Source organism: Amblyomma maculatum, chromosome 2 (genome assembly GCF_055883805.1).
Source record: "Amblyomma maculatum isolate TAMU_Amacu chromosome 2, ASM5588380v1, whole genome shotgun sequence".
Taxonomy (NCBI): Eukaryota; Metazoa; Arthropoda; class Arachnida; order Ixodida; family Ixodidae; genus Amblyomma; species Amblyomma maculatum.
Window position 1 is genome coordinate 219,116,071 of NC_139345.1, and position 25,507 is coordinate 219,141,577.

Here is a 25,507-nt window from a genome sequence, read left to right on the forward strand (position 1 = left end):
AGCAACATACACAGATGTCATCTGCGCAGAGGGAGATTTCAACAGTAGGTGGCAAGCAACTGTCCAAACCAAGAAGAGAGATAATGACGAGGGCCGGACTTGAAATCCCTCCCTGAGGAACGTCACAAGATACATGAAGTAGGGATGCATCGCACAGAGCTGCTGACATGTAAATTGTCCTATCAAGGTGACAGCCAGACAGCCAGTTATACATTCGTCCACCAATGCCAATCGAACGTAAGGCTGAATGAATCGCCTCATGCGTGACATTGTCAAAAGCTCCTTTAACGTCAAGGAAGACAGCAATGGTTACAGACCTCTCAGCTTTGCTGCGTCTGACACAGTCAGCTAGAGCAGTAATGTTATCAATGCCATTGTGGCTTTTTCGGAAGCCAGATATTGATGGGGGTAAATTCTCGTTTGTCAGGTTCCAGGTGAGGAGGCGTGAATGAACTATTTTTTTCCATCAGTTTCCCGACACAGTTAACGGTGAGACAGGACGATAAATGTTTAGGTCAACTGATGTCTTGGCAGGTTTAAGGACTGGTATTACACACGCAGTTTCCCAGCTCTGTACAAGGCTGCTGGCTATCCAAGAGTTGTTATAGACGGTAAATAGCCGAGTCTTGGCTTTTCTTTCTAGACACGACAGCGAAGCGTAGCTAACACTGCCAGGTCCCGGGCAGAATCTTTTGTTGGTAACTGCTAGCGCGGCTTGAAGTTCTTCCATAGTTAACAGCGTTGGGCGACGGGACAAAGGTGGGGAGCAAATTTGAAGGAGCTGCTAATGGAGCAGTGATCTTTGAACAGAGAGCCTCTGCTACATGAAGGCAAGAAGTATTGGCCTTCACAGTCACACACTCAAAAGGATGTAGTTGTGAAGGCTCTGTACAATACTCCATACTTTAGAAAGAGGCTTTCTAGGATCTAATTTTGCACAAAAAGATCTCCACTCCCTTCTTGCCAGCTTGTCCAAATGGCGCTGAACATGTTTTTGTGCTCGTCTAGAAATCCGGATGTCATCTCTTGAAAGTCTCCTGCGCGCTCGTCTTTCTGCTCTATGGCATATAGCTCAAAGTTTTTCATATTTAGCGTCAACAGCTGAGCACACCTTTGGCAAGTGCAGGACTTTCATGTGCAACATTCGAGCCTGTGCTGCTGCAGCAATGAAGGATTTATAATTTAGGTTTGACAGATTCAGCTTCTCCACGGTGTCAGCAAAAGCTTCCCAATTCGTATAGCGAACTCACAGTGCAAGAATATACTCAGGTGTTGACACTGCGCCGGCGGGAGCGTCCAGATTATGTTCAGTGGCGGCGGTACCTAGGTCCACTTATATCGGCGCCATCTGTCGGCTTGCAGCTGAACTGCAAGGTGCATGCCGCCGCTAAAGTGAGCTAGCTAGCTCACTTACACCTAGGTGAGCGGTGCTGGCACCTTGAGATTCCGCTGTCCAAGCATCTTTTCGGCGTTCGTTGCAGTGCTACATATAATTATAATTGGCTTACAGGAAAGGAAAGGCGCAGTATCTGCCACACTTTCTCCGACAAATATGCGTTTGGACGGTACACCATCGCTCCTGTCACGTGGCGTTCCTTCGCCCTTGTTCAAGTGTGGGATTGCAGATGGCAGGAACGCTAGAAAAGATGATTGAGCCGCCCAACGTGGGCCCACATTTGACAGCGCCCTCTAACCGGTTGCCATGGCAGCACGCCGGAACCAACCGAACATACTCTGGCCGCGAGCGGGCGGCGATCTCGCGCGCGGCGGGAGGAGAGTGTCAGCATTTATATTATTCTTACACCGTGAGCGAACTGCATGCACCTGGGAGGCGAGAGGAAAGCTTAGAGATACCAGTGGCCAGGTGAATAAACCGACTGTGGAAGCTAGCAAAAAACGACTGGAAGATTGGTGGCTTAAAAGCAGAAAAGTGACATAATGTTAATAATGTAGAAACAAAAATTCAATAAATAGAATGATGGTATAGTTAACCAATCTAAAACGATAATTAGGATATAGGGAGAAAAATGAGCAAGATAGCTACTGCTACCACCCCGTTCCAGATGGGCCGCTCCTATATTCCATCCATCCATCCATTGGGAACACTAGATAAAATCGGGGAAAAACATGACGAATGAGAATTGTGAACAAATTGACAGCGGTCCAACAAGAAAGCATGGATCCATTCCACAACCAAAGGATGAAGGTTTAAGCGGAAAATTTTAAGAATGAGGCGTACATGAGGAACTTTATCAAATGCTGTTTCAAAGTCAATGAATATGGCGCTGTGTCACTATCTGCCGCAGCTGCTCATCCGATATCCCCAATAACGTCAACCACATTTTCTGCACATGGGATCACTTGTATTATCGAAAACATCAAGTTGTCATCCTCAGCGGGCACTGATGAAATCACTTCCAAACTCTTCAAAAATACTCGGCATGTCTGCGCATTTTACCTTTCACTACTTTTCACGCAATCACTTGACACAGGTACCATACCCAGTGACTGGAAAATGGGAAAGGTCATTCCAGTCTACAAATCAGGTAACAAAGAATCCCCCCTTAACTACCGTACCATTTCTTTAACTAGTGTACCATACAAAATCATGAAACGTCATTTATTCTCACATAACGAAATTTCTTGACTCGAACAATTTTTTTCATCCTTCACAGCACGGCTTTCGCAAGGTATTCTCCTGTGAAACACATTGAGCCATTTTCATTATGATCTGCATATGAATCTCGATTCTAACATTCAAACTGACTCTATTTCTAGACTGTGTTAAAGCTGTTGACAAAGTGCCTCACAAACAATTGATACTAAAGCTAATTTACACCATAATGTACTAGAATGGATAAAGGAATTTTTAACACACATAACCAGTCTTCTGATTTTCTTCCAGTAACATCAGGCATCTCACAAGGGTCTGTGCGTGGCCCCCTATTATTTTTAATATACATAAACGACTTACCCTCGCATATTACTTCTAAAATCCGCATGTTTGCCGATGACTGCGTCGTCTACCATGCGGTTACTAACACATCTGATCAACTAGCTCTTCAAAACGACTTAACCTGGGTACAAGACTGGTGCAGCCAATGGCTCATGGAACTCAATCCAAGTAAATGCAAGCACGTGTCGTTTCACCGCAAACGTAACCCCATTCTTCTCCATTACTTAATCTCAGGCGTCCGAGTAGAACCAACCAAATCTTATAAATACCTAGGCGTAACTCTGTGCGAAGATCTAATCTGGAATACACATATCCCCAACATCCTATCGTCAGCTAACAGATCTCTTGGTTTCTTAAAGGTCCACGGAAACGGCCCCCAAGAAACCACTGACAAACGTGTTCAGTGTGTAGAACACATCCTTTTGAGCATTAACGCAAAGTATAACTCCTTGGAACAAAGCCAGCGATTTATTATTAATTTTTAAAAACAGCGTTTTTTGAAATTCGCGGGCAGAGGAAATGTCGCTTGGCGGTGTCGCATGGAACTATTTCCTAATCCCGTGACGTCACGGGTCGGTTGGCTGGCAAGGCTTGCTAGAAGCTGCCATTCGCTGCGGTCACTGCAACCATGACGTCACGAACACACTTCCGGTAGCTGCGAAAGTCGTCTGCTCGTACGCTGCTCGAACTCTGTGCGGGCTGTTACAGCTCGCCGCCCTTATCGGTTAGGTGGCCATTGCCCATTAAGTGCAACAACCGAAGCGACGCAGGGATCGGCAGAACGAAGCTGCATTTACAAATATCTTATTTATATAACGTGGTTTCAGGAGTATCGGAGTGTTGTCCGACGAGGCGTCAATAGCACGGTCAAGCACCGCACGATGGCAGCACCTCCTCAACCGCCGTAAACACCGCTGCTGTGGCCCCTCCTCCCGCATACCGTTCGCGAACCACACGGCGGATCGTTAGCACCAATGTCCGAAATAAAGCGTGCTAAACTTTGTTGGCGTCTGGAATACTGAGCCGAATATCAAGTATGAAGCCCTCGTGAGGATCGCTGACCAGCAGCAAATTGCTGGTAAGAGCGATAGCCGTGATACAAGCTAGTTTCTGCTCAAGCCAGTTGCCGCTGGTGCATTTCGGCTGATCCAATCTGCTAGTACTAGCTCTGCGATTAATGCGTCGGCAGAGTTAATCCTATAATTATTTTACTATGGCAGGATAGGAATCACTATAAGGCAGTTTCATAAGTAGACGATTTACGACAGCGTTGATCATGTTCCAAAGCGTCGACCGCCGCGGCTTCGAAGCGAAACAATAGGCCTAGCGACGACTAGGAACGGTCACGCACGGCGCCGGCGTTCGCCGCGCTCGCACGTTCCACCCCCGCGGTAATTGTGTAACGTACCTCAGCCTGCTCGCGGCATCCCGTGCTGCAAGCGTTGCAAACTCGTGTACTTTCATAGCTAAGGCCGCATATTTTTTGGCGTTCTGCTCAGCAACAAGCCGTTCAAACGATACTGTAGGCACGACAAGGCTTCAGTACGCAGTCGCTGCGCTGTCGGCCGTAATCGAAGACGTCGGGCGGCACCATAATCTATACATCGATCTTTAAACGTGATACAGTGGGCAAATGAATAACTTTGTGAAGCAGACCCGCTCGTACGTTTCGCGCACTCGGGCGCCGACGAGTAGCTTCCGTCAACAGACGCCTTCATAACCTCGGTTAACGACGCAAACCGAGGTCGTCAAGCTCGGTTTGCGGTAACCGCGGTTAGTGGTGCAACCATGGTTTGGTCCGCATTGTAACATAGGATAACCACGGGTTCGCGGTTACACTAACCGTCGCTGCGCGAACTGGCGAACTCCTCAGGCGTGTGCAAGCGAGGACGGGTTGGCGGAGTACGCCAGCGAGCGAGGGCGCGGCAACCGGAAGTTCGTCGAAGTGACGGAGCTTTGGGCGGAGCTTTGAACTTGCTTGTATTCTTTGTTTTTTTATGGCTCCCTTCGGCGTACGAGTTGAGAGGGAAAATTGGAAGGGTCATTTTTAATCGCCGATATCTCTGGTGTTGCAGAAGCTAGATCGAAAATTTTTGCGGAAGAATGATGGGTGGTTCAATAACTATCAGTGTTATGGCGTTGTTTACCCTTCTTGGTGACCCCTTTCTGGGGACCTTTAAGGCGGCACTTGCACCACGCACCACCAGACGTAAAACTTCTCGCATACAAGTCACTAGTATGAACAAACCTACAATCTCTGGAGTCCAAACCAAATCTATCTGGTAACTTCACTTGAATCTCTTCAGAATTGAGCAGCTAGATTCATTCATTCCTGCTATTCATACAATGCAGTATATCATCTTTAAAAGCTAAGTCCGGTCTAACAAATCTTGCATGTCGTCGTCGAATTGCCATTATGTGTTTGTTTCATAAGTTTCTTTCCAGCTCACTTCGAATTCCGCCCTACATCAACCACCGGCATGTATTTCGCCCCGCATTGGTCATTCCCTGCAAGTTGCGCATCCACAATCCCGTACTACAACGTTTGTGGCATCATTCTTTCCTCGCTTAGCCGTAGACTGGAATGACCTTCCACACGACATTGCTGGAATCACCTGCCCATCCACATTTTGTAATTGTGTAACTGCCATATCCAACCAATAATATGTTTATTTTTTATATAATCTTCATACATGTACCCACCCCTTAAGTAATACCCCTGAACTTGGGGTCTTTAAGGTACTAATAAAGTGATGTGATGTGATGAGAAGACTGGAGATTACAGCGACTTCGGTTGTACTGACGGACGCCGAAATCGCTGCAGAAGTCTCTGAACATCCCGCAGACGAAGTTCAGGGTGACTTTGCAGACGATGAGAACATTCCTACTTCAAAAGAAGCGCTTGCTGCATTGGATTTGCTGCTCCGCCACTGCAGTGCTACTGAGGGCAGTGGGTTTGCCCTTGTTGAGTGTTTGCAAACTGTGGAACAGAGCGTGATACGAAACGCGATCAACACAAAAAAGCAGGCCGCAATAAGGCAGTTCTTTGCACGTAAATAAATAGACGTGACCCAAGTAAGCACCCTCCGAGTTGCTGTGCCTTCTCTGATTGAATTTTGCTGCTCTTGCATGTATTTTCTATGAAATTTTATATTACGAATTATGGATATAGCTAACTATTTTCCGATTCTTTAACTGTTCATTATAACGAGGTTTCACTGTAGTGCATAATACCTTGCCGCAGCCGGGTGGCCCCCAGAGGATCATGGAGGGCAGCCGGTTGGTGGCGATGAGTTGCCGCAGCAGGCTCCGGTCGCCCAGCACATTGCTCTGGCCCACAAACTCCTCCAGGCAGGAGGGCCGCATCTGCTCTGCCAGAGGCTGGAACTCCTTCTTGAGGGCAGTTGAAGGAGCAGACCCACTGTGCTGAAACAATGGAAAAAAGAAGGCTGATTCAAAATCAATGGCAGACTATGGCCTATATGCAGCAACAGCATAAAAGTGCAGTCAAATGCAGTTGGCCAGCAAAGGGTGATGACCTCAAACAATAGCAAGCCACAATGTGGGGGCACGTCTAATTCAAAAGTGATGTGCACGCCTTTGGTAGCAGCACTTCGGCACATGTGGCAGCGAGTTTCATCACAAAGCTTCTTTCCAGCATCTATAGACCTTAAATAGAGTAGCTCTAACTACCGTGTTGCAAACTGCGACGGCACTTATCAAATTTTGCAATGAAAAGGTGCGCAAGAATGGTGGGAACAAATGCAACTCACTTCAATATCATCAGGACTCTTGTTCTTTCTGCGTAATTATTTTCATCATATATGTTCTTCTTATGTCTTAAAGGGGTATAGACACCAACTTTTGAAGCGCCAGAAGGAATACGGTCGCTTTCTTGGTTATACAGAGATGGTCCCCAAATAATCCCAACCTCTCATTTTGCCGCGAACATATTTCAATTTTATTTTAAATACTAGCCAGGTGAGAACTCCATTTTTCAAAACCCTGAAAACGTGTACATAAGTAAACAACACGACGTCATCAAACAACTCTAACGGGGAGTCAGCAGAGCAAAGATCAATGACGACACAGGATGTCTCACAGTGTCTGCCCTATCTGTATCGACTGGGCACCCCAGCGAAAGCTCTCCGCTTCTCCTCGCTTGACTCGATGGCTTTTCACACTGTCTTCATTGCTGCATGTTACAATTACTTCACTTTGCATCGATTTCGCGGTTGGCGTGTTTTTCAAGCGCAATGCTTGGATATACTTCGTGCACGCGCACGGACACACAAATCAAACTCCCAAAAGGAAGCACAATTTATTTACTCGTTTCATTGACGCCGCACTCGTGCAACTGGAATCTGGTGTACATTAAGGCTGCCTGCTGTACTCGTGTCCCAAGAGCATTCCTGCACAAGCGTGCAGCTTTCGGCAACGGCACCCCCGCTGGTGCTCCTGGAGACGTGAAATGTGCCACCGCTCCCTGCCTGCCCTAGACGTCACTGGACCTAGCTGGTTTCACATTGAAGCGGCAACGGACGGCGCTTCAGAATGAGTTAATGTTGTAATAAACGGACTTTCGGGCCGCTTTACTGGGAAGCCTATCGCATAAAGGATACATTCTTGATTCGCAAGACGCCTTCAGCAGTGGAGCTAGCAGACACCAGGCGAATCGCACCGGACAGCAGCAGCAAAGTGGATGTGGGAAAAAGCTCGCTTGTATCGCTGCAATCACACTACCAGAACCTCAGTATTGGTCAAACAATCCTCCTAATTTATTCGTTATTCATGGTCCTTTGTTACGCACACGAATAAACAGTGATCCATGAGAGATTACCGACAGCGGAGGCTGTTGGAGCCGATCGCGGCGGCCACGGATATCGCCTTGACAGCGCCAGATGGCGCCACATGCCTGGCCAGCGCCACTCAGTCCTGCCGCATCGGGACCAATTAGCGCGTGAGCATGGGCAGGATGGGAGTCACACTGGTCACCGTGGCCAACGCTTTTTTTTTTTTACTGCTAAAGGTGCTTTTTTTTTTTTCCGGGCGCCAGCTTGGAGCTCACAGCGCTGGCAATCCGGGCTGAGAGAGCAGCATCTTCATAGTAATATTTGTTCAACATGTCTAACCAGCCGATACTTCCAGCACGCCAACTGCTAGCTTTCCTGCTTTTTCACTTGTGTCGCTGGCGAGCGGGTTGAAACCAAAGTGCTTGGCAATGTCAATGACATCAGTGCGTTCGAGCGAAACAACGTTGGAGAATTATGCTATGCTGAAACACCACTCGACAACAGCATTTTCTAGCATGTGCGATTGCAAGCAGACGAAAAACGCTACCCGTACGCGTCATTCAATTGTGTGTGTACGTCTCACCAGTCTTGCCAGCAGGAGGCGCTCGTGTGGCGCTCGCTCGCATCTTTGACGTCATCGCGCGCTCATGCTCGTAGAGCTCGATACCGAAACTGGTCCTGATAAATGCCCTGATAATGAATTAATTGAGGCGTGCTGGTGCTTTTTGGGTCGCAGTCCCTCTGTTTTGGACCATCGTGGATTGTTTAAAACAAAAATCCCGAAACAGAAAATGTATGTGTCTACACTCCTTTAAAACAATTGTAAATGGCTGCCTTCTTGTTGCATGCACTCCTTAAAGTGAACCATCATAATCATCATCATCAGCAGCCTGACTATACCCACTGCAGGGTGAAGGCCTCTCCCATATTTGTCCACTTAACCCGGTTCTGTGCTAGCTGCATCCACTTGACCCCTGAGAACTTCTTAACCTCATCCGCCCACCTAACTTTCTGTTGCCCCCTGCTATGCTTTCCTTCCCTTGGAATCCATTTTGTTGCCCTAAGCGACCATCGGTTATCCTCTCTTCGCACTACATGTCCTGCCCATGCCCATTTCTTCTTAATTTCCACTAGAATGTCGGTAACTTGAGTTATTTCTCTGACCCACTCTGCACGCTTCCTATCTCTAAATGTTACCCTCTACCATTTTTCGTTCCATAGCCCTCTGGGTTGTCCTCAACTTAAGTAGAACTCTCTTGGTTAGCCTCCACGTTTAAGCCCCATAGGTAAGTACAGGTAAGATGCAACTGTTGTATACTTTCCTCTTGAGCGATACCGGTAAGCTGCTAGTCATAATCTGCGAGTGCTTGCCAAATGCGCTCCATCCCAATCTTATTCTTCTTGTTATTTCCTTTTCATGGTCCGGGTCTGCGGTTACTACCTGTCCTAAGTAGACATATTCGCCTACTACTTCCAGTACCTAATGTAAACTGCTGTTCCTTCCCGAGGCTATTGAACATTACCTTAGTCTTCTGCATATTGATTTTCAAGCCTACCTTTCTACTTTCCCTGTCTAGGTCATCAATCATTACTTGCAGTTCATCCCCCGAGTTGCTTAGCAAGGCAATGTCATCAGCAAATCGCAGATTACTGAGGTATTCTTCATCTACCCTTATCCCTAACTGCTCCCATTCCAAGTCTCTGAATACTTTCTCTAAGCAAGCTGTGAATAGTACTGGGGAGATTATGTCTGCTTGCCTAACACCTTTCTTTATGGGAATTTTGTTACTTTCCTTATACAGAACTATGGTTGCTGTGCAGCCACTATAGTTTTAGTTTCTGTATTCATGGTCAGCTTTGTAGTGTCTATCATGCGCGATGTGCATGTTTTTCCCTTTTGCTGAAATCGCTGCACATTTCTATCGTTTTACAGTTCTCTTATTATGTTGAAATATTGCTTGCCCAACTATTTTTTCCTAGTTTTGTATAAAGATTACTATGACTAGTTATATACTTCCCTCACATACCACCATAACATCATCTGTTATCCTGCTTTTGTTCTACCCTGATTTGCTTCCACATCCCCCTCTATGTAATGCCCTATTGGGCCGTTAGGGTATTTCAAATAAATAATAAATAAATAAATATATATCTTCCAGCCCTTTCCCGTACGGCTCGTCTACCCCCTGATTTCGCAATGCCTGCCTCACCGCCGAGGTTTCAACCGAGTCAGATGCTTTTTCGTAATCAATGAATGCCATGTATAAGGGCTGGTTATATTCCGAGCATTTTTCTATCACCTGATTGATGGTATGGATATGATTGATAGTAGAGTACCGTTTCCGAAAACCTGCTTGATCCTTTGCTTGATTGCAGTCTAAGGTTGTCCTGATTCTATTAGCGATTACCTTAGTAAATACCTTATACGTAACAGACAGTAAGCTGATTGGTCTGTAATTTTTAAGGTCCTTAGAGTCCCCTTATGAATGAGGATAATGTTTGCATTCTTCCATGGTTCCGGTACCGTCGATGCCACCAGGCACTGCGTATACAGGGTGGCCAGTTTTTCTAGCACGATATCCCCCCCGTCCTTCAGCAAATCTGTAGTTATCTTATCCTCTCCAGCTGATTTCCCCCTTTTCATAATTTCTAATGCTTTCTTGACCTCGTCCTTCGTCACTGGTGGAACGTCTGACTGTTTTTCCCAACCGCCAATCTCGTTAGGGTCCTGACTACTTTGGCTACTGCAGAGATCTGTATAGAACTCCTCGGCTACTTTGACTATCTTGTCTATATTCGTGATGACGTTGCCCGCCTAGTCCCTTATCACATACATCTGGTTTTTGCCTATGCCCAATTTCTTCTTCACCGCCTTAAGGCTTCCCCCGTTCTTTACAGCATGCTCAATTTTCTCCATGTTATACTTCCTTATATCAGCCACCTTGTGCTTACTGATTAGCTTTGATATCTCGGCCAATCTGATCTGGCCTGTTGGATTGAAAGCTTTCATACTCTGGCGTTTCTTAATCAGATCTTTCGTCTCCTTAGCTTACCGGTATCCTTTCTAACTATCCTACCGCCTACTTCTACCGCACATTCAGTAATGATACCTCTGAAATTATTGTTCATTGCTTCTAGGGTAATGTCGCCATCCTCGGTTAGAGCTGAATATCTATTCTGTAGCGAGATCCTGAACTCGTCTGCCCTCCCCCTCACCGCTAATTCGTTGATGGGTTTCTTTCTTACTAATCTGTTGCGTTCCTTCTTCAGATTTAGGCTAATTCGGGACCTCACCATCCTGTGGTCACTACATCGCGCTGTCCCGATTACCTCTACATCTTGCATAATGGCGGGGGTTGAACACATTATGAAGTCAATTTCATTTTTAGTCTCCCCATTAGGATGTTTCCATGTCCATTTCCGGTTCTTCCATTTGCTGAAGAAGGTATTCATGATTCTTAAGTTATTGCCTTCTGCAAGCTCAACTAGTAACTCCCCCCTGCTATTCCTAGAACCAATGCCATAGTCACCTACTGCCTGGTCTCCTGTCTGCTTTTGGTATTGAAGTCGCCCATTAGTACAGAATACTGCGTTTTTACTTTTCGCACTGCCGATTCTACATCTTCGTAGAAGCTTTCAACTGCCTGGTCATCATAACTACATGTGGGTACATAGGCCTGCACAACCTTCACTTTATACCGCTTATTAAGCCTAATTACGATGCCTGCCACCCTCTCATTATTAGTATAGAATTCATCTATATTACCCGCTATATACTTATTGACAAGGAAACCTACTCCTAGTTGTCGCCTCTCTGGTAAACCTCGATAACACAGTACATGACCATCCTTCAGTGCAGTATATGCCTCATACGGCCTTCTAACCTCACTAAGCCCTATGACATCCCATTTCATACCCTCTAGTTCCTCTAACAGCACTGCTAAACTGGCTTCACTAGCTAGGGTTCTAGCGTTAAACGTTGCCAGGGTCAGTTTCCAATGGCGGCCTGTCCAGCGGAGCCAGGAATGCTTAGCACCCCGTGCTGCATCACAGGTCTGACCGCCGCCGTGGTCAGTTGTTCCGCAGCCGCTAGTGACTGAGGGCCGGGGTTTTATGGAGCTAATCATGGGAGGTTGCGGCCAATTACTGCACCAGGGTGGCCAACTCCTGTTCTGTTGAGGGAGTGAGTTGCCGGAGGTGTTCACCGGCATCAGGTCGCACCCCGAACCTGTTTATGTAATTCCATCGACACGCGGATTTTTTTATTTTTTTATTTTTTTCAAATCCGGTGGAGAACTGCGCGGCACCGGGATTTGAGCCCCGGTCCTCTTGCATGCGAGGCGGATGTTCTACCGCTACGCCACCGTTGCACCCCTGAAACAAGTAAGCATAATATACTCGTTTACTTCGCCACGTGTCATTTGTCATTGGCCTGACGTTTGAGACTCCCCTTAGTAGCAAGATTTTTTTATTTATTTATCATATTACTCACGGCGCCCATTTGGCATTACAGCAAAGGAGGGGGGGGGGGGGGTTACAATGTAAATCAGTATACAGTATGACTTAGTGTGGCCAGAAAAAAAGTTGCTGGCTAGACTCGTAAAGCTTAGCACCTGCAGTCATGTTTCCCCTAGACAGAAACTTAAAAACCACTGACCAGCTCAAACACTGCTGCATTCAAAAACAAAGGGGGCGCATACGCGGACACCAGAAGCAGCTGGAGTATTGTCCCACTGTTGCCTGCAATGGTGTGCAGTTAATTTTCGATCGCTCTGCCATGCCCCTTCAAACCTTCCTCATATGTATAGCATTCTAGGCTGTGTTTCAACAATCATGCTGATACTACTGAGCCAGTGTAGCCCATGTGACTGTACAAAAAAGGCAACTTCGAAATGGTGCTGCATACTTTGTCAGTCTTCTTCAAAGCACATGCCAACTGTGAATGAAAGGCTGCTACGTAAATAGCACACGGTAAAATGGGCAAACTACTCAATATTATGTTTCCATGCATTTCTATGGATCGAGCTCCTGTCTGGCACCGACCACTGAGGTTAACCACCACGCACGCCTATCTCATGTGCATGTACTGTCGTGCTTTTAAAATTATATCACCTTCGAAATGAGGTTTCACACTTTTGCAATTTGTTGTAAGGTGTACTTTGCTTTTCTTCAGGAAGGGATTTAGGTGCAATCTAAAATAATAAAAATGGTACTGTATTCCAATGGGGTGCCATCCCACTCAGGATGCAAAAGTGATCACTGGCCGAACTGAGCACAGCGCTAACGATGGTACCTGGTGGCTGCATGGAACTGTTTACTGGATCCATTTGGTAATCACCTGCCCAGGAAACATCATATTTTTATGCCAAAAGGAACCGAGTTTTAGACTTTCCATGATGTAGCATTCAGTTACAGATGATGGGGATGACAAACAACACAAACAACAAACAATTGCAAGCAACACACAAAACAGCAATGCTGATGACTGCATTATTTTTAATGAGATCCGGTCAGTTGACGACCAGGTAGCACTAAACATGACCCTTAACAACATATTCACATGGTGTTGTAAATGGGGAATGAAACTAAACTCGGAAAAGACGGTGTTACTACGTGTTACAAGAAAACATAATCCGTTAAAATACTCTTTTTCTTTGGATTCAGGTCTAATAGCTGAAGTTAACGAATTTAAATATCTTGGTGTGACATTAACAAGCAACTTAAACTGGAACACTCATATCTCTAACACTTGCTCGTCTGCATTTCGAAAACTTTGCTTGTTGCGCCATAAGCTAAAGGATGCCCCTCTCAAAGTTAAAAGATTAGCATACGAAACTTTTATAAGGACTAAATTAGAGTATGCCTGTATTGTATGGGACCCGTATACTGTCACCAACATAAGCGCTCTAGAGCGGATCCAAAGGAAAGCCGTCCGTTTCATGTTTTCGCAGTACTGTCGAACAATCTCTGTCTCTACACTGATGCAATCGAATTCAATACCTACCCTTCAATCCCGGCGAAAATTCCTTCGACTGAAATTTTTATACTTATTGTTTAACCATAAACTTGGAATAGATTCTTCACCGTACCTGCTAGTATCGAACACCAGACAAACCCGACACTCTCACCCCCTTTCTCTTACCCCGTACTTTGCTAAGACTAGGTTATTTCAACACTCTTTCTTTCCGCAGACCATCAGTGATTGGAATAACTTGCCAGCTACCTGCCTACAGTCTCTTGACCTGATTTATGACCATGTTTAGCTTTGGTTATGCTGTGCCATTATCTTTTTCATTTACCGCTGTTTGTGCTTTGTTCTGTTCGCATCGTGGTATTATTGCTCACTCGTAATAACTTGTTTATAATCCACTCCTGCTTGGGCCTCACGGCCTGCAGTATGTACTAAATAAAATAAATAAATAAAAATATTATCCTTATTACATCATTAGATAGGATAATAGTTACCCTCACAGATCTACAGTGAGCCCTGTCCTATGGCTCCTAACTGACCACCCATTATCCTCCACTTCATCCAAGACGCTGTGTTCTCCAGTTTATGCGTCCCTCATTGTGTGTCTTGACATCTCTGCAGCCGTCATTGCTCTTGTGTCCCATGCAACCTAGAGACACATCTAAACATAAATCCTTACAAACAGCTTGAAGTAGCCAAAAAGATTTCACGTGCATACCTGCTATCCCGAGGGCCTTCAAATTTGTAAACATGAAACATCATCATCATCATCATCCAATACCCACTGCAGGGCAAAGGCCTCTCCCATATTCCTCCGATTAACCCAGTCCTGTGCAAGCTGCATCCACTTGACCCTGCGAGCTTCTTAACCTCATCCGCCCACCTAATTTTCTGCCGCCCCCTGCTACACTTTCCTTCCCTTGGAATCCAGTCTGTTGCCCTAAGCACCATCGGTTATCCTTTCTTCGCGCTATATGTCCTGCCCATGCCCATTTCTTCTTCTTGGTTTCCACTAGATTGTCAGTGACTTGAGTTATTTCGCTGACCCACTCTGCATGTTTCCTATCTCTTAACGTTATCCCTACCATTTTTCTTTCCATAGCCCTCTGCGTTGTCCTCAACTTAAGTAGAACTCTCTTTGTTAGCTTCCACATTTCAGCCCCATAGGTAAGTGCCGGTAAGATGCAACTGTTGTATACTTTCCTCTTGAGCGATACCAGTAAGCTGCTAGTCATAATCTGGGAGTGCTTGCCATATGCGCTGCATCCCAGTCTTATCCTTCTTGTTATTTCCCTTTCATGGTCCGGATCTCCGGTTACTACCTGTCCTAAATAGACATATTCGCCTACTACTTCCAGTGCTTCACTACCTAATGTAAACTGCTGTTCCTTCCCGAGGCTATTGAACATTACCTTAGTCTTCTGCATATTGATTTTCAAGCCTACCTTTCTACTTTCCCTGTCTAGGTCATCAATCATTCTTTGCAACTCATCCCCTGAGTTACTTAGCAAAGCATTGTCATCAGCAAATTGCAGATGACTGAGATATTCTCCATCTACCCTTATCCCTAACTACTCCCATTCCAAGTCTCTGAATACTTCCTCTAAGCAAGCTGTGAATACTACTGGGGAGATCGTGTTTCCTTGCCTAACACCTTTCTTTATAGGAATTTTGTTACTTTCTTTATGCATAGGAATGCTCAAGTGAACGATTTCAAAAATATTTGAAAGTACTGCTCAGGCTTTGAGCCCGAAATCACGCTTTGACTATAAGACCATGCAGTCACACTGCACTGAATGCAACAGCTGGTCACACAAAAGAGAGGCCAACACGAAATCAAGATACTGCATTAATACCGTTTCTTGAGCTAGTTGGTTCATACTTGTACTGTGAAAAACTGCGCCGAACTTAACACACCACAAGAAAGAAGACGAGACAAAGACGAGCGCCTTTGTCTCGTCTTCTTTCTTGTGGTGTGTTAAGTTCGGCGCAGTTTTTCACAGTACGAAACCAAGAACCAGGATCTAGCAAAGACGGGGTATGGCGAGAGGCGTAGAGTAATACCAACACTACAACAGGTTTGCAAAGGCAGTTATCACACTTTGGGTATCAATTTCTGGCCCCCCAGATTAACAATAGAAGTGGCCGCTCCTCGTGATAATTTCACAAATCGTAGATACTGACACGTGGCAAGAAGGTTAGCTCAAGAAACACAATGGTTCATATTTAACCAGCGAAAGGACGAGACACAGGGAAGAAGAGAACAGGACAAGGCTGGACTAGCAACTGAATGTTTATTGAACGGAAGAAAACAATGAAGACTCCTTCCGAAAAGCACGCACACAACCCAACTGGTGGAATGGCAGGAGCAACATTCAGTTGCTAGTCCAGCCTTGTCGTGTCCTCTTCTTCCCCGTGTCTCGTCCTTTGGCTGGTTAAATATGAACCCTTACCAACTTGCCCAGTCGTCAACCTTGTTGAACACAAATGGTTGATGACTTGTGTGAATATTCTGGCAAGCACCAACCTTCTCTTAGCACCAACTACCGCTTCTAACTTGCTACAGCTTCGTCTTCCTTCTGTCTCACTTTTGTTGATCGTCGTCTTCTTCAACGTTCAGCGACGCAAGGCATAAATGTGACATTAACCCCCCCGAAAAGCACAGTCCCGGTGCGCACTAGGTCGTACTGCAGGTATAGTACAGCTTCATTCAGGTGACATGAATGATCTTGGTACGTGGTATAGCGGACTGTTGTGGCAGATGCACACGGTTGATCTCGTATGTCACGGAAGTGACTGGCCGTAAAACACGATAGGGTCCTGCGTAGCGTGGCAAGAGCTTTTCACACAGCCCAACTCTAAGAGCGGGAGTCCAGAGCAAGACGAGGGAGCCCGGAAAGTAGTGGACGTCCCGGTGACGAGAATCATGGCGGTGTTTTTGGAAATTTTGGGAGGAAGCTAGTCGGCTGCGAGCAATAACACGGGCAGCGTCAGCTCGAGATATGGCGTCACGAACATAGGAACTGGCATTAACTGTGGGAGGCAGTACGCTGTCAAACGGAAGGGGAGGGTCGCGGCCGTATAGAAGATAGAAGGGTGAGTAGCCCATTGTGTCGTGATGGGAGGAATTATATGCGAGCATTACAAACGGCAAAGTAACATTCCAGTCACGTTGATCCTCCAATACATACATTGACATGTCCGTGAGCGTGTGATTAAGGCATTCGGTAAAGCCGTTTGTTTGTGGATGGTAAGCGGAGGTGAAATAGTGCTTAATGAAACAGTACCGGAGAATTTTGCCGACTACTCGAGCAAGAAAGCAACGGCCACGGTAGTGAGCAGCTGGCGTGGAGCACCATGGAGCAGGATGACGTCGTGGAGAAGAAACGCAGCCACATCAGTTGCACAGCTGGTGGTCCCACCCCTTATGTGAAAGGAAATGAAATTCACTTTAATTTCTTTGGAGCTAAGAAGGCAGCCACAGTGCTATTCCTGTTAGCAGTGTTTTTGTAGGTCCGTGCACCATTCTATGCACATGAAGAATGACTATAGGTCTTATCGCCCTTGTCATCGTGGTTGCTTGCACATTTTCTTTCTCCTTTTAAGGACTCCCATCAATCCCTTGTCTAGCAACCTAGATGCCAATATTTTTCTATGCAGAGGATTGCCAGAAAGAGAAAGAAAATAGGCAAGCCACTAGAACTACAAACCTGCAGTCATTCCAAGATGCCGTCCCTCGAATTGACTCCCGACGAGATTGGTTCCATGATAACACAGAGACAGGTTAACAGAAGAAAACTAAAAATGCCACACATGACTGTCTGAAGCGCTGCAGGTGCCAGTGAAAGCATATTGTCACGTAGCCGTTCAGGCCCATAACCAGAAGGTTGGTTTTAATAGGGGGTTAACCTAGTAAGCACAGAAGAGCAGGTCCAGAGAGCACTGAGTGACAGCAGTAGACTTCAGCTTCTTCTCTAACGCCACGGGGCCACTTCTTCGAGTCCGCGCACGAGACTCTCGATGAGCAGCCGCCTAGCGGCTGCTGTTGCACACGCTACATTACCACCCTCTCTAAAAAAAATAAATGGCAACTTGATGAATTCGAAAGCAGAGAGAAAAAAAAAATAAAGAAAGAAACATGCGTTAGGCGGTGCGGTAATTTTCTCGCGAAAAGTACGGCTTTATGCGCACGATATGGACAACCTCGGATTTCTGCTGGCGAAGAGTAGAAGAAAAGCCGTCCGGAAGCACTTCGTACGTGACGTTGCTCAGCTGACGGAGCACTTTGTATGGCCCAAAGTACTGCTTGAAAAGTTTTTCAGATAGTCCCCGACGTCGAATCGGAGTCCAGAGCCACACTCTGTCGCCCGGTGCGAAAGTCACTACACGGTGGCGGTGATCGTAACGCTGGGCGTCTCTGCCTTGCTGGTTCCGGATGCGTGCCCTCGCCAGCTGTCACGCTTCTTCTGCGCGTTGAGTGAACTCCTCGGCGCCAACTTCGAGGTCACGGCTGTCGTGGGGCAACATGGCTTCGAGCATTGTCGAAACTTCGCGGCCATACAATAAGGAGAACGGCATCATTTGCGTTGTTTCCTGCTGCGCCGTGTTGTACGCAAACGTGACGTACAGGAGGACATCATCAGAAGACCGATGTTCAACATCCACGTACATGGACATCATGTCAGCGAGAGTTTTGTTCAGACGTTCTGTCAAGCCATTAGTTTGTGGATGGTAGGCGGTTGACCTGCGATGGGTAGTGCCGCTTAGCTGCATGACAGATTCCAGTAGCTTGGCAGTGAAAGCAGTGCCTCGGTCCGTTATTATAACTGTCGGGGCGCCGTGCCTCAGGACTATGCGTTCGATGAAAAATTTCGCTGCCTCGATTGCCGTACCACGCTGGAGGGCCTTCGTTTCAGCGTAACGCGTGAGGTAATCTGTAGCGACAACTATCCACCTGTTGCCGGAATCAGAGATTGGAAAAGGACCCAATAGATCCATGCCAACTTGTTCGAATGAGCACCTTGGCACTTGAACAGGATGCAGTAAACCGGCCGGTTTCACAGGCGGTGTTTTCCGTCGCTGGCAATCATGGCATGTTCTCACGTAATGTCGTACTGCGGCCGCAAGGTTTGGCCAGTAATAACTCTTCTTAATTCGGGCCAGAGTTCGAGCATACCCCAGGTGACCCGCGGTGGGCTCGTCATGACATGCCTGTAAGATTTCTTCAGAAAGAGACTGTGGTACGACGAGGAGGTAATCTCTTCCCGTCGGAGCGAAGTTGATCTTGTATAAGACATTGTTTCGCATGCAGAACGATGAATGCGTTCTGGCGAAGAGACGGGGAACTTCTGTAGTGCGCGCTTCCAGAAAATCGATAAAGGAGTTCGACATGACCATCGTGTATAAGTCTGGACATCAGCACAACGGCGCTGACTGCTTGTCCCGTTCACCTGTCGAGGCTGCACGGGAAGACGAAGAACCAGACTTTCCCCTTATCGCAGTCGTCCACGCGCTCACTGTTTCGCAGCAGCAACATAACGATCCGGCTCTCGCACCATAAGCTCCATCGTGCAAGGCGTCCGGAGGGGTCTCGCAAGTTCGTTAACCAGCACAGAGAGTGGTGGTCACTCACAACCCGAAAGTGCCGGCCATAAAGATAGGGTCGAAATTTCATCACCGCCCATACAACAGCCAGACATTCTTTTTCGGTGGTGGAATAGTTCGATTCGGCACGGGACAAAGTCCGGCTGGCGTATGCGATAACTCGCTCGGCACCGTCTTGCCACTGGACGAGTACAGCGCCTAGACCCACGTTGCTGGTATCTGTGTGGACCAGAGTATCGGCATTCGCATCGAAATGGGCAAGCACAGGTGTTGTCTGCAAGCGGTGCCGTAACTTGTCGAATGCCTTTTGCTGTTTGTCCGTCCAGGTGAAGGTGACATCATCCCGGGTGAGACGTGTCAACGGAGCGGCAATGCGTGAAAAGTTTTCAATAAATCTGCGGTAATAGGCGCAGAGGCCCAAGAAACGGCGAACTGTCTTCTTGTTACATGGAGTAGGGAATTTGGTGACGGCTGTTGTTTTAGCGGGGTCGGGACGAACTCCTCGATGGCTGACGACGTGGCCCAAGAACAGGAGCTCTTCATAGCCAAAGTGACACTTTTGTGGTTTTAACGTGAGGCCGGCAGATCTGATAGCCCGTAGCACAGCGGAGAGACGTTGGAGGTGTTCCTCGAACGTTGGTGAAAACACAACAACGTTGTCCAGGTAGACTAGACACATCTGCCATTTAAGACCAGATAGAACTGCGTCCATCATTCGCTGAAATGTCGCCGGAGCGGAGCACAATCCGAAAGGTAGGACTTTGAATTCATAAAGACCATCGGGCGTGACAAACGCTGTCTTCTCGCGATCACGTTCATCGACTTCGATCTGCCAGTAACCGCTCTTAAGATCAAGCGATGAAAAGTAGCGCGCGTGGCGCAGCCGGTCTAATGAGTCATCAATGCGTGGCAGCGGGTAGACGTCTTTTTTTGTGACTTGATTGAGCTTACGGTAGTCCACACTGAACCTTAAACTTCAGTCTTTCTTCTTAACGAGGACAACAGGCGAAGCCCAGGGACTCCTCGATGGCTGGATGACACCGTCATTTAACATCTCATCGACCTGTTGAGCAATGACTTCGCATTCCCGCGGTGAGACTCGGTAGGGGTTCTGTCGGACTGGTCGGGTGCGGTCGCCGGTTATTATGCGGTGCTTGGTCAACGGCGTCTGTTTAACCGCGGAGGTGGATGAGAAGCAGTCTTGGAACTGAAAGAGTAGCCCGACGAGTCTTTCCTTCTCTGCCGGTGATAGAGCGGGATTCACATCAGGGTCGAAGTTGGGCGTTTGGCTGGCAGACGTGTTGGTCTCAAGAACAAAGCAGTCGTGGGCAGCTTCTGCGACACCTTCAAAATAAGCTACCGTGGTGCCTTTAACGATGCGTTGCCGTTCGTTTCCGAAGTTCGTAATCAGCACGTGAGCTAGGCCATTAGTCAGATGAACTATACCGCGTGCAACACACACTCCATGATGTAACAGAAGCTCTGTGTTCTGTTCGGCAACACCGGCAGCACAGGACTGGTCGTCGCACCTGACTGTGACGAGAGCAGACGAACGTGGCGGCATGGATACATCCACGTCAACGATGCGTAAAGGTGCGTGGCGTCGTTCTGAGTCAGCGGTCATTGTTGCAGGCGTCGAAAACGTTACAGTACAACGAGGAACATTAATAATGGCCCCATGCTCACTTAAAAAGGCCATGCCGAGTATGAGGTCCTTGCAGCAGTGCGGCAGGATAACAAAAACGGCTACAAAGGCTGAATCGGCAATGGTTACTCGGGCAGTGCATCGTCCGATTGGCGTCATAAGGTGACCGCCAGCAGTACGAATTTGCGGCCCCAGCCATTCAGTTTTCACCTTGGAGAGCCGATCTGCGAAATTCTTGCTTATTATTGAAAAGTCTGCTTCGGTGTCTACCAAAGCGGTTACTGGGTGTCCGTCGACGAGAACGGAAAGGTCGGCGCTAACAACGTGATCGGCTTGAGGTTGATTGGGAGTTTCGGGTTCATGGGGCGGCGGAAGCATCGTAGTCACAGCATCGGGCTGAGTCGTCACGGGAGGGTCTTCGGGACATCGATTCCGTTCGTCAGCAACCAGCCCCCCTGAGGTCGCCGCCTTCAGTTTCCCCGGTGTGGGATTGGCGACCGGCGCCTCGGCACATGATTAAACTCACGGCGGCCGGGTGACGAGTAGCGCACGGGGGAAGACTGTGTACTGTCGCTCGAAGAGGTTGCCCGGGTTGCCAGATATTCTTCGATTTCTGGAGGGCGTTCGCCGACCCGGGGACGCGGGGAATCACGAGCAAAACCCCGAAGACCGAGTTCACGGTATGGACAACGACGGTACAAGTGGCCAGGTTCTCCGCAGTGGTAGCACAGCGGCCATTGGCGAGGAGTGAGCCAGATGTCTGCCTTCCGAACCGGTTGCTGCATGACGGGGCTCTGCTGGGATGGCAGCTGGTAGGGAGGCTGGTAGGATAGTGGCTGAGGAGCGGACGGCTGCATGATGACGCTCTGCTGGGTTGGCGGCTGGTAGGAAGGTTGGTAGAACGGTGACTGCAGAGTGGGCGGCGGCTGTGCTTCGAAACGAAGCTGTTGCGCAGGAGGCACTGCAGGCCAACGAAGAGCCGCTGCGTAGTTCATAGAACGTGGCTCCAACAGTGACTCAAGCGGTGAAAATATCTGACGGATTTCTTCACGCACGGCTTCGGTGACAGCCGCGGCAGTCGGGTTAGGCGATCCAAGATTGAACTTCAGGAGCTCCTCGCGAACTACCTCGCGGATCAGCTCACGCAGAGAGTGATCTTCAGTGGACCCGTTCAATGTGGCCACACTGCTGAAGGGTTGACGACAGGCAGACTCCGTGCGCCGGTATCATTGCTGCAGGGCTCGCTCAATGAGGGTAGCTCCATTGATGAAGTCCGCTACGGTTTGGGGTGGACTGCGAACCAGACCAGCGAAGACGGGTTCTTTTACGCCCTGCATCAGGTGGCGCAACTTCGCTGATTCTGTCATGTCGGGATCAGCGCGTCGGCAGAGACGGGTCACGTCCTCAGCAAACATGGCCACGCTCTCGTTAGGTAATTGCACACGAGCGTCTAGGAGGCGGCGTGCGCGATCACGGCGGTCATGGCTGGCAAAAGTGTCCCGCAGCTGCTGGCGAAAGGAATCCCAGCTTTGAAGACTGGCTTCCCTATTCTCATACCACGTTTTTGCGCAGTCTTCAAGGGCGAAATATACATTGCGCAGCTTCTGAGCAGGGCTCCACTGATTGAATTGCGCCACTCGCTCGAACTGGTCGATCCAGTCGTCGACATCTTCCGCAGTAGCGCCATGGAAACTGGGGGGCGTACGAGGCTGCTGAAGCAGCAACTGATGCTGACTTGCCTGTGCCATTACAGAAGTCTCGAACTGATGGTCAGCTGGCATCGGTTCAGGTAGAGGAGCGAATTCCGGCGCCAGACCTCGGAGGCGACGGCTGCAGCAATGAACGGGTGTCGACACGAGCGGAAGCCGGTTGGGACTCGATGAGCGGCTGCGAGAGGCCCGAGACATGTAATTCAAGGCCTCACCTCCACCAGTATCACGTAGCCGTTCAGGCCCGTAACCAGAAGGTTGGTTTTAATAAGGGGTTAACCTAGTAAGCACAGAAGAGCAGGTCCAGAGAGCACTGAGTGACAGCAGCAGACTTCAGCTTCTTCTCGAACGCCACGGGGCCACTTCTTCGAGTCCGCGCACGAGACTCTCGATGAGCAGCCGCCTAGCGGCTGCTGTTGCACACGCTACAATATTCTCCAGCTGACAAAACGAAAGCTACTGACACACTACACTTGACAAACTGAGAATATAAGAGCTTTGAGGGAGGGTAATTGACTTTTTTTTTTCTAACTTCCTCCCAAACCATCAGCCAGTAATTTCCATTGAACAAAGCATCATCCATGCAGTATGTGCATACAGGAGCACTGCAGGGATTTGCACTTTGTTTATTTTATGTCAACACAAACTGCCGTAGACATTAACCTCCTCAAATGTTCTCGCGCATGCTGACGACACTAATTTTGCAGTAACTGCTGATAATGCTTCTAAACTTACAAGAGCATAAAAGAAAAATCTGACAGGGTATTGTCTTGTATTGTCTAAGCTTCCCAACTGGAAACTGCCATAACAGTGTTAAAATCAAGGTCTATTTACATACCTTGATGGAGTCACCTCAAAAGACAATTTTCACTGGAAACTGCAGATTAACTCAATTTGTGCAAAGACTACACATCTGGTTCATTTGTATCAGTAGCGCACGAACAATCAGGAAAAAAGAGATAAGACAACAATCCTAGAAAAACATAACAATCAACTGACGTGCGAAACTGTTGAAGCCATCTTCATTTCAGGCCTTAGGGATGATTGCGTCAGCACCCCTTCCATCTCACTACCTAAAAAAGAAATCACTTTCCTCTCTGGTTTTATCTCGCTTTTGGTTTTTAGAGGCACCCTTCATATGTTGCTCTTTTTCGTTCTAGCCATGTTAATCGTTGCCATTCATCCCTCGTTCACTAATCTTTTCACCGTTTTCTCACCCTGCCATTTTCTAACGTCACTGCGACTGCAACCCAGTTTTTTCTCTTTTTTTTTTTTTTTTGCAATTGTCATTCTTGGCCTCTCAATCCTGTTTTTCATTCTTTTTTACATTTGTGCTGTGCATCATGGAATTCATTGCCTAGTGGTTTTTAGCGACGATGCATCTTTTTATGTCCGAAAAAAAACAAAAAAAAAACATTTGATTACCAGTTCGATAGTGCGTCCTCACTGTCACATTGAGTATTCCCTTGGTGTCCTTTTACCTGGCGTGTAACCCGCACCAAAACAGCTTCGTCAGTTGTCAAAAGGGTGTAGTATATCGCGTGCCTTTGTCATGTAGCCGCGAATATATCGGACAAACGGGCAGATGTGTTAACACAAGATTCAGAGAACACAATAACGACGTAAAAGAATGGAACCAGGGTCAGCTCAGCCTGCACTGCCGTAATTGCGACAATAAATGTGAATGTCTCAGCATTGGAAAAAGCCATGTGTACCAGCTTTTAATCAATGCACAATTGAAAGTAAACATTAGGATCAGGGAGTTTGAAAAATTATCGAGGCGGTGATGATTGCACGTGTGGGAGATAAGTGTGTGAGCATGCCATTGGCCTTTTTCAGCCAGAAGGAACTCAGATTTTTAGATGAGATTGGGCTCCTGGTGCTATGCTGTGGCATCATGACGAGTGTCGTTTCCCTTTCTATGATTTCACACTTGCTGGTGTATATATTGTAGGGGGTGTTTATTCAGTCCACGCAGAGGGATTCAGCTGCTCAGGATGAATCGCAGCGGAGCGTCAGGCGTATCGAATCACGAAGACGACCAACTTCTTCGTCCTCGAGAGCGCCAGCACGCGATGCATGTCAGTGGCAATAACGATGATGATTACCACACTACAGTTTCCCCCCGGGCAGAGAAGGAGCCATCCTGGCGACTCATGGAGCCGTAAGGACAGACGGATCGTAGTATGGCTTGATTCGGTCCACATGAACTATTTCACGTCCACGGCGACGCAAGTCCGCAGAGGTCGTAACGGGCTCAACTACATAGTTGAAAGGAGATGTTTTTTTGAAGGACTCGGTATGGACCGTGATACCGAGCAAGAAGCTTCTTTGAAAGGCCGGCGGTTGTGGCAGGAACCCAGAGCCACACCAGGGAGTTGGGTGCAAATGAAGGCGCCTCGCCAGTGTCACAATGGTGTTTTTGTTGCCACTGGTTTTTCTTTGTAAGCGAACGAGCGAGCTGACGGCATTCTTCTGCGTACTGAGCGGCGTACGAGAGTGGCGTCGATTCAGAAACATCAGGGCGGTAGGGGAAAAGCGCGTCCATTGTGGAGGTTGGCTCGCGCCCGTAAAGAAGAAAGAATGGAGAGAATCCAGTGGTTGTCTGTATCGCAGTGTTGTACGTGCAGGTTACGAAGGGAAGGACCTGGTCCCAGTTGGAATCGTACATGGCAGCATGTTACTCAGAGTACGGTTGAAGCGTTCTGTCAGGCCATTTGTCTGAGGGTGGTAAGAAGTAGCGGAGCGAGGAATGATGCGTCATTCTTTCAGTAGGGCCTCAAGAGCATCGTACAAGAAAACGCGTCCGCGGTCCCTGAGCAGTTCCTT

The 25,507-nt window shown here is 47.7% G+C and overlaps 1 protein-coding gene across 1 annotated transcript in view; it reads right to left on the reverse strand.

Moving 5' to 3' along the window:
- LOC146201312 (ATPase WRNIP1-like) overlaps window positions 1–25,507 on the reverse strand; it is a 144,275-nt gene that overhangs the window by 104,303 nt on the left and 14,465 nt on the right. Inside the window, exon 2 of the mRNA XM_084595757.1 lies at window positions 6,191–6,382. Within this exon, the coding sequence (XP_084451883.1) occupies window positions 6,191–6,382 (192 nt within the window). The remainder of the gene's footprint in view (window positions 1–6,190; window positions 6,383–25,507) is intronic.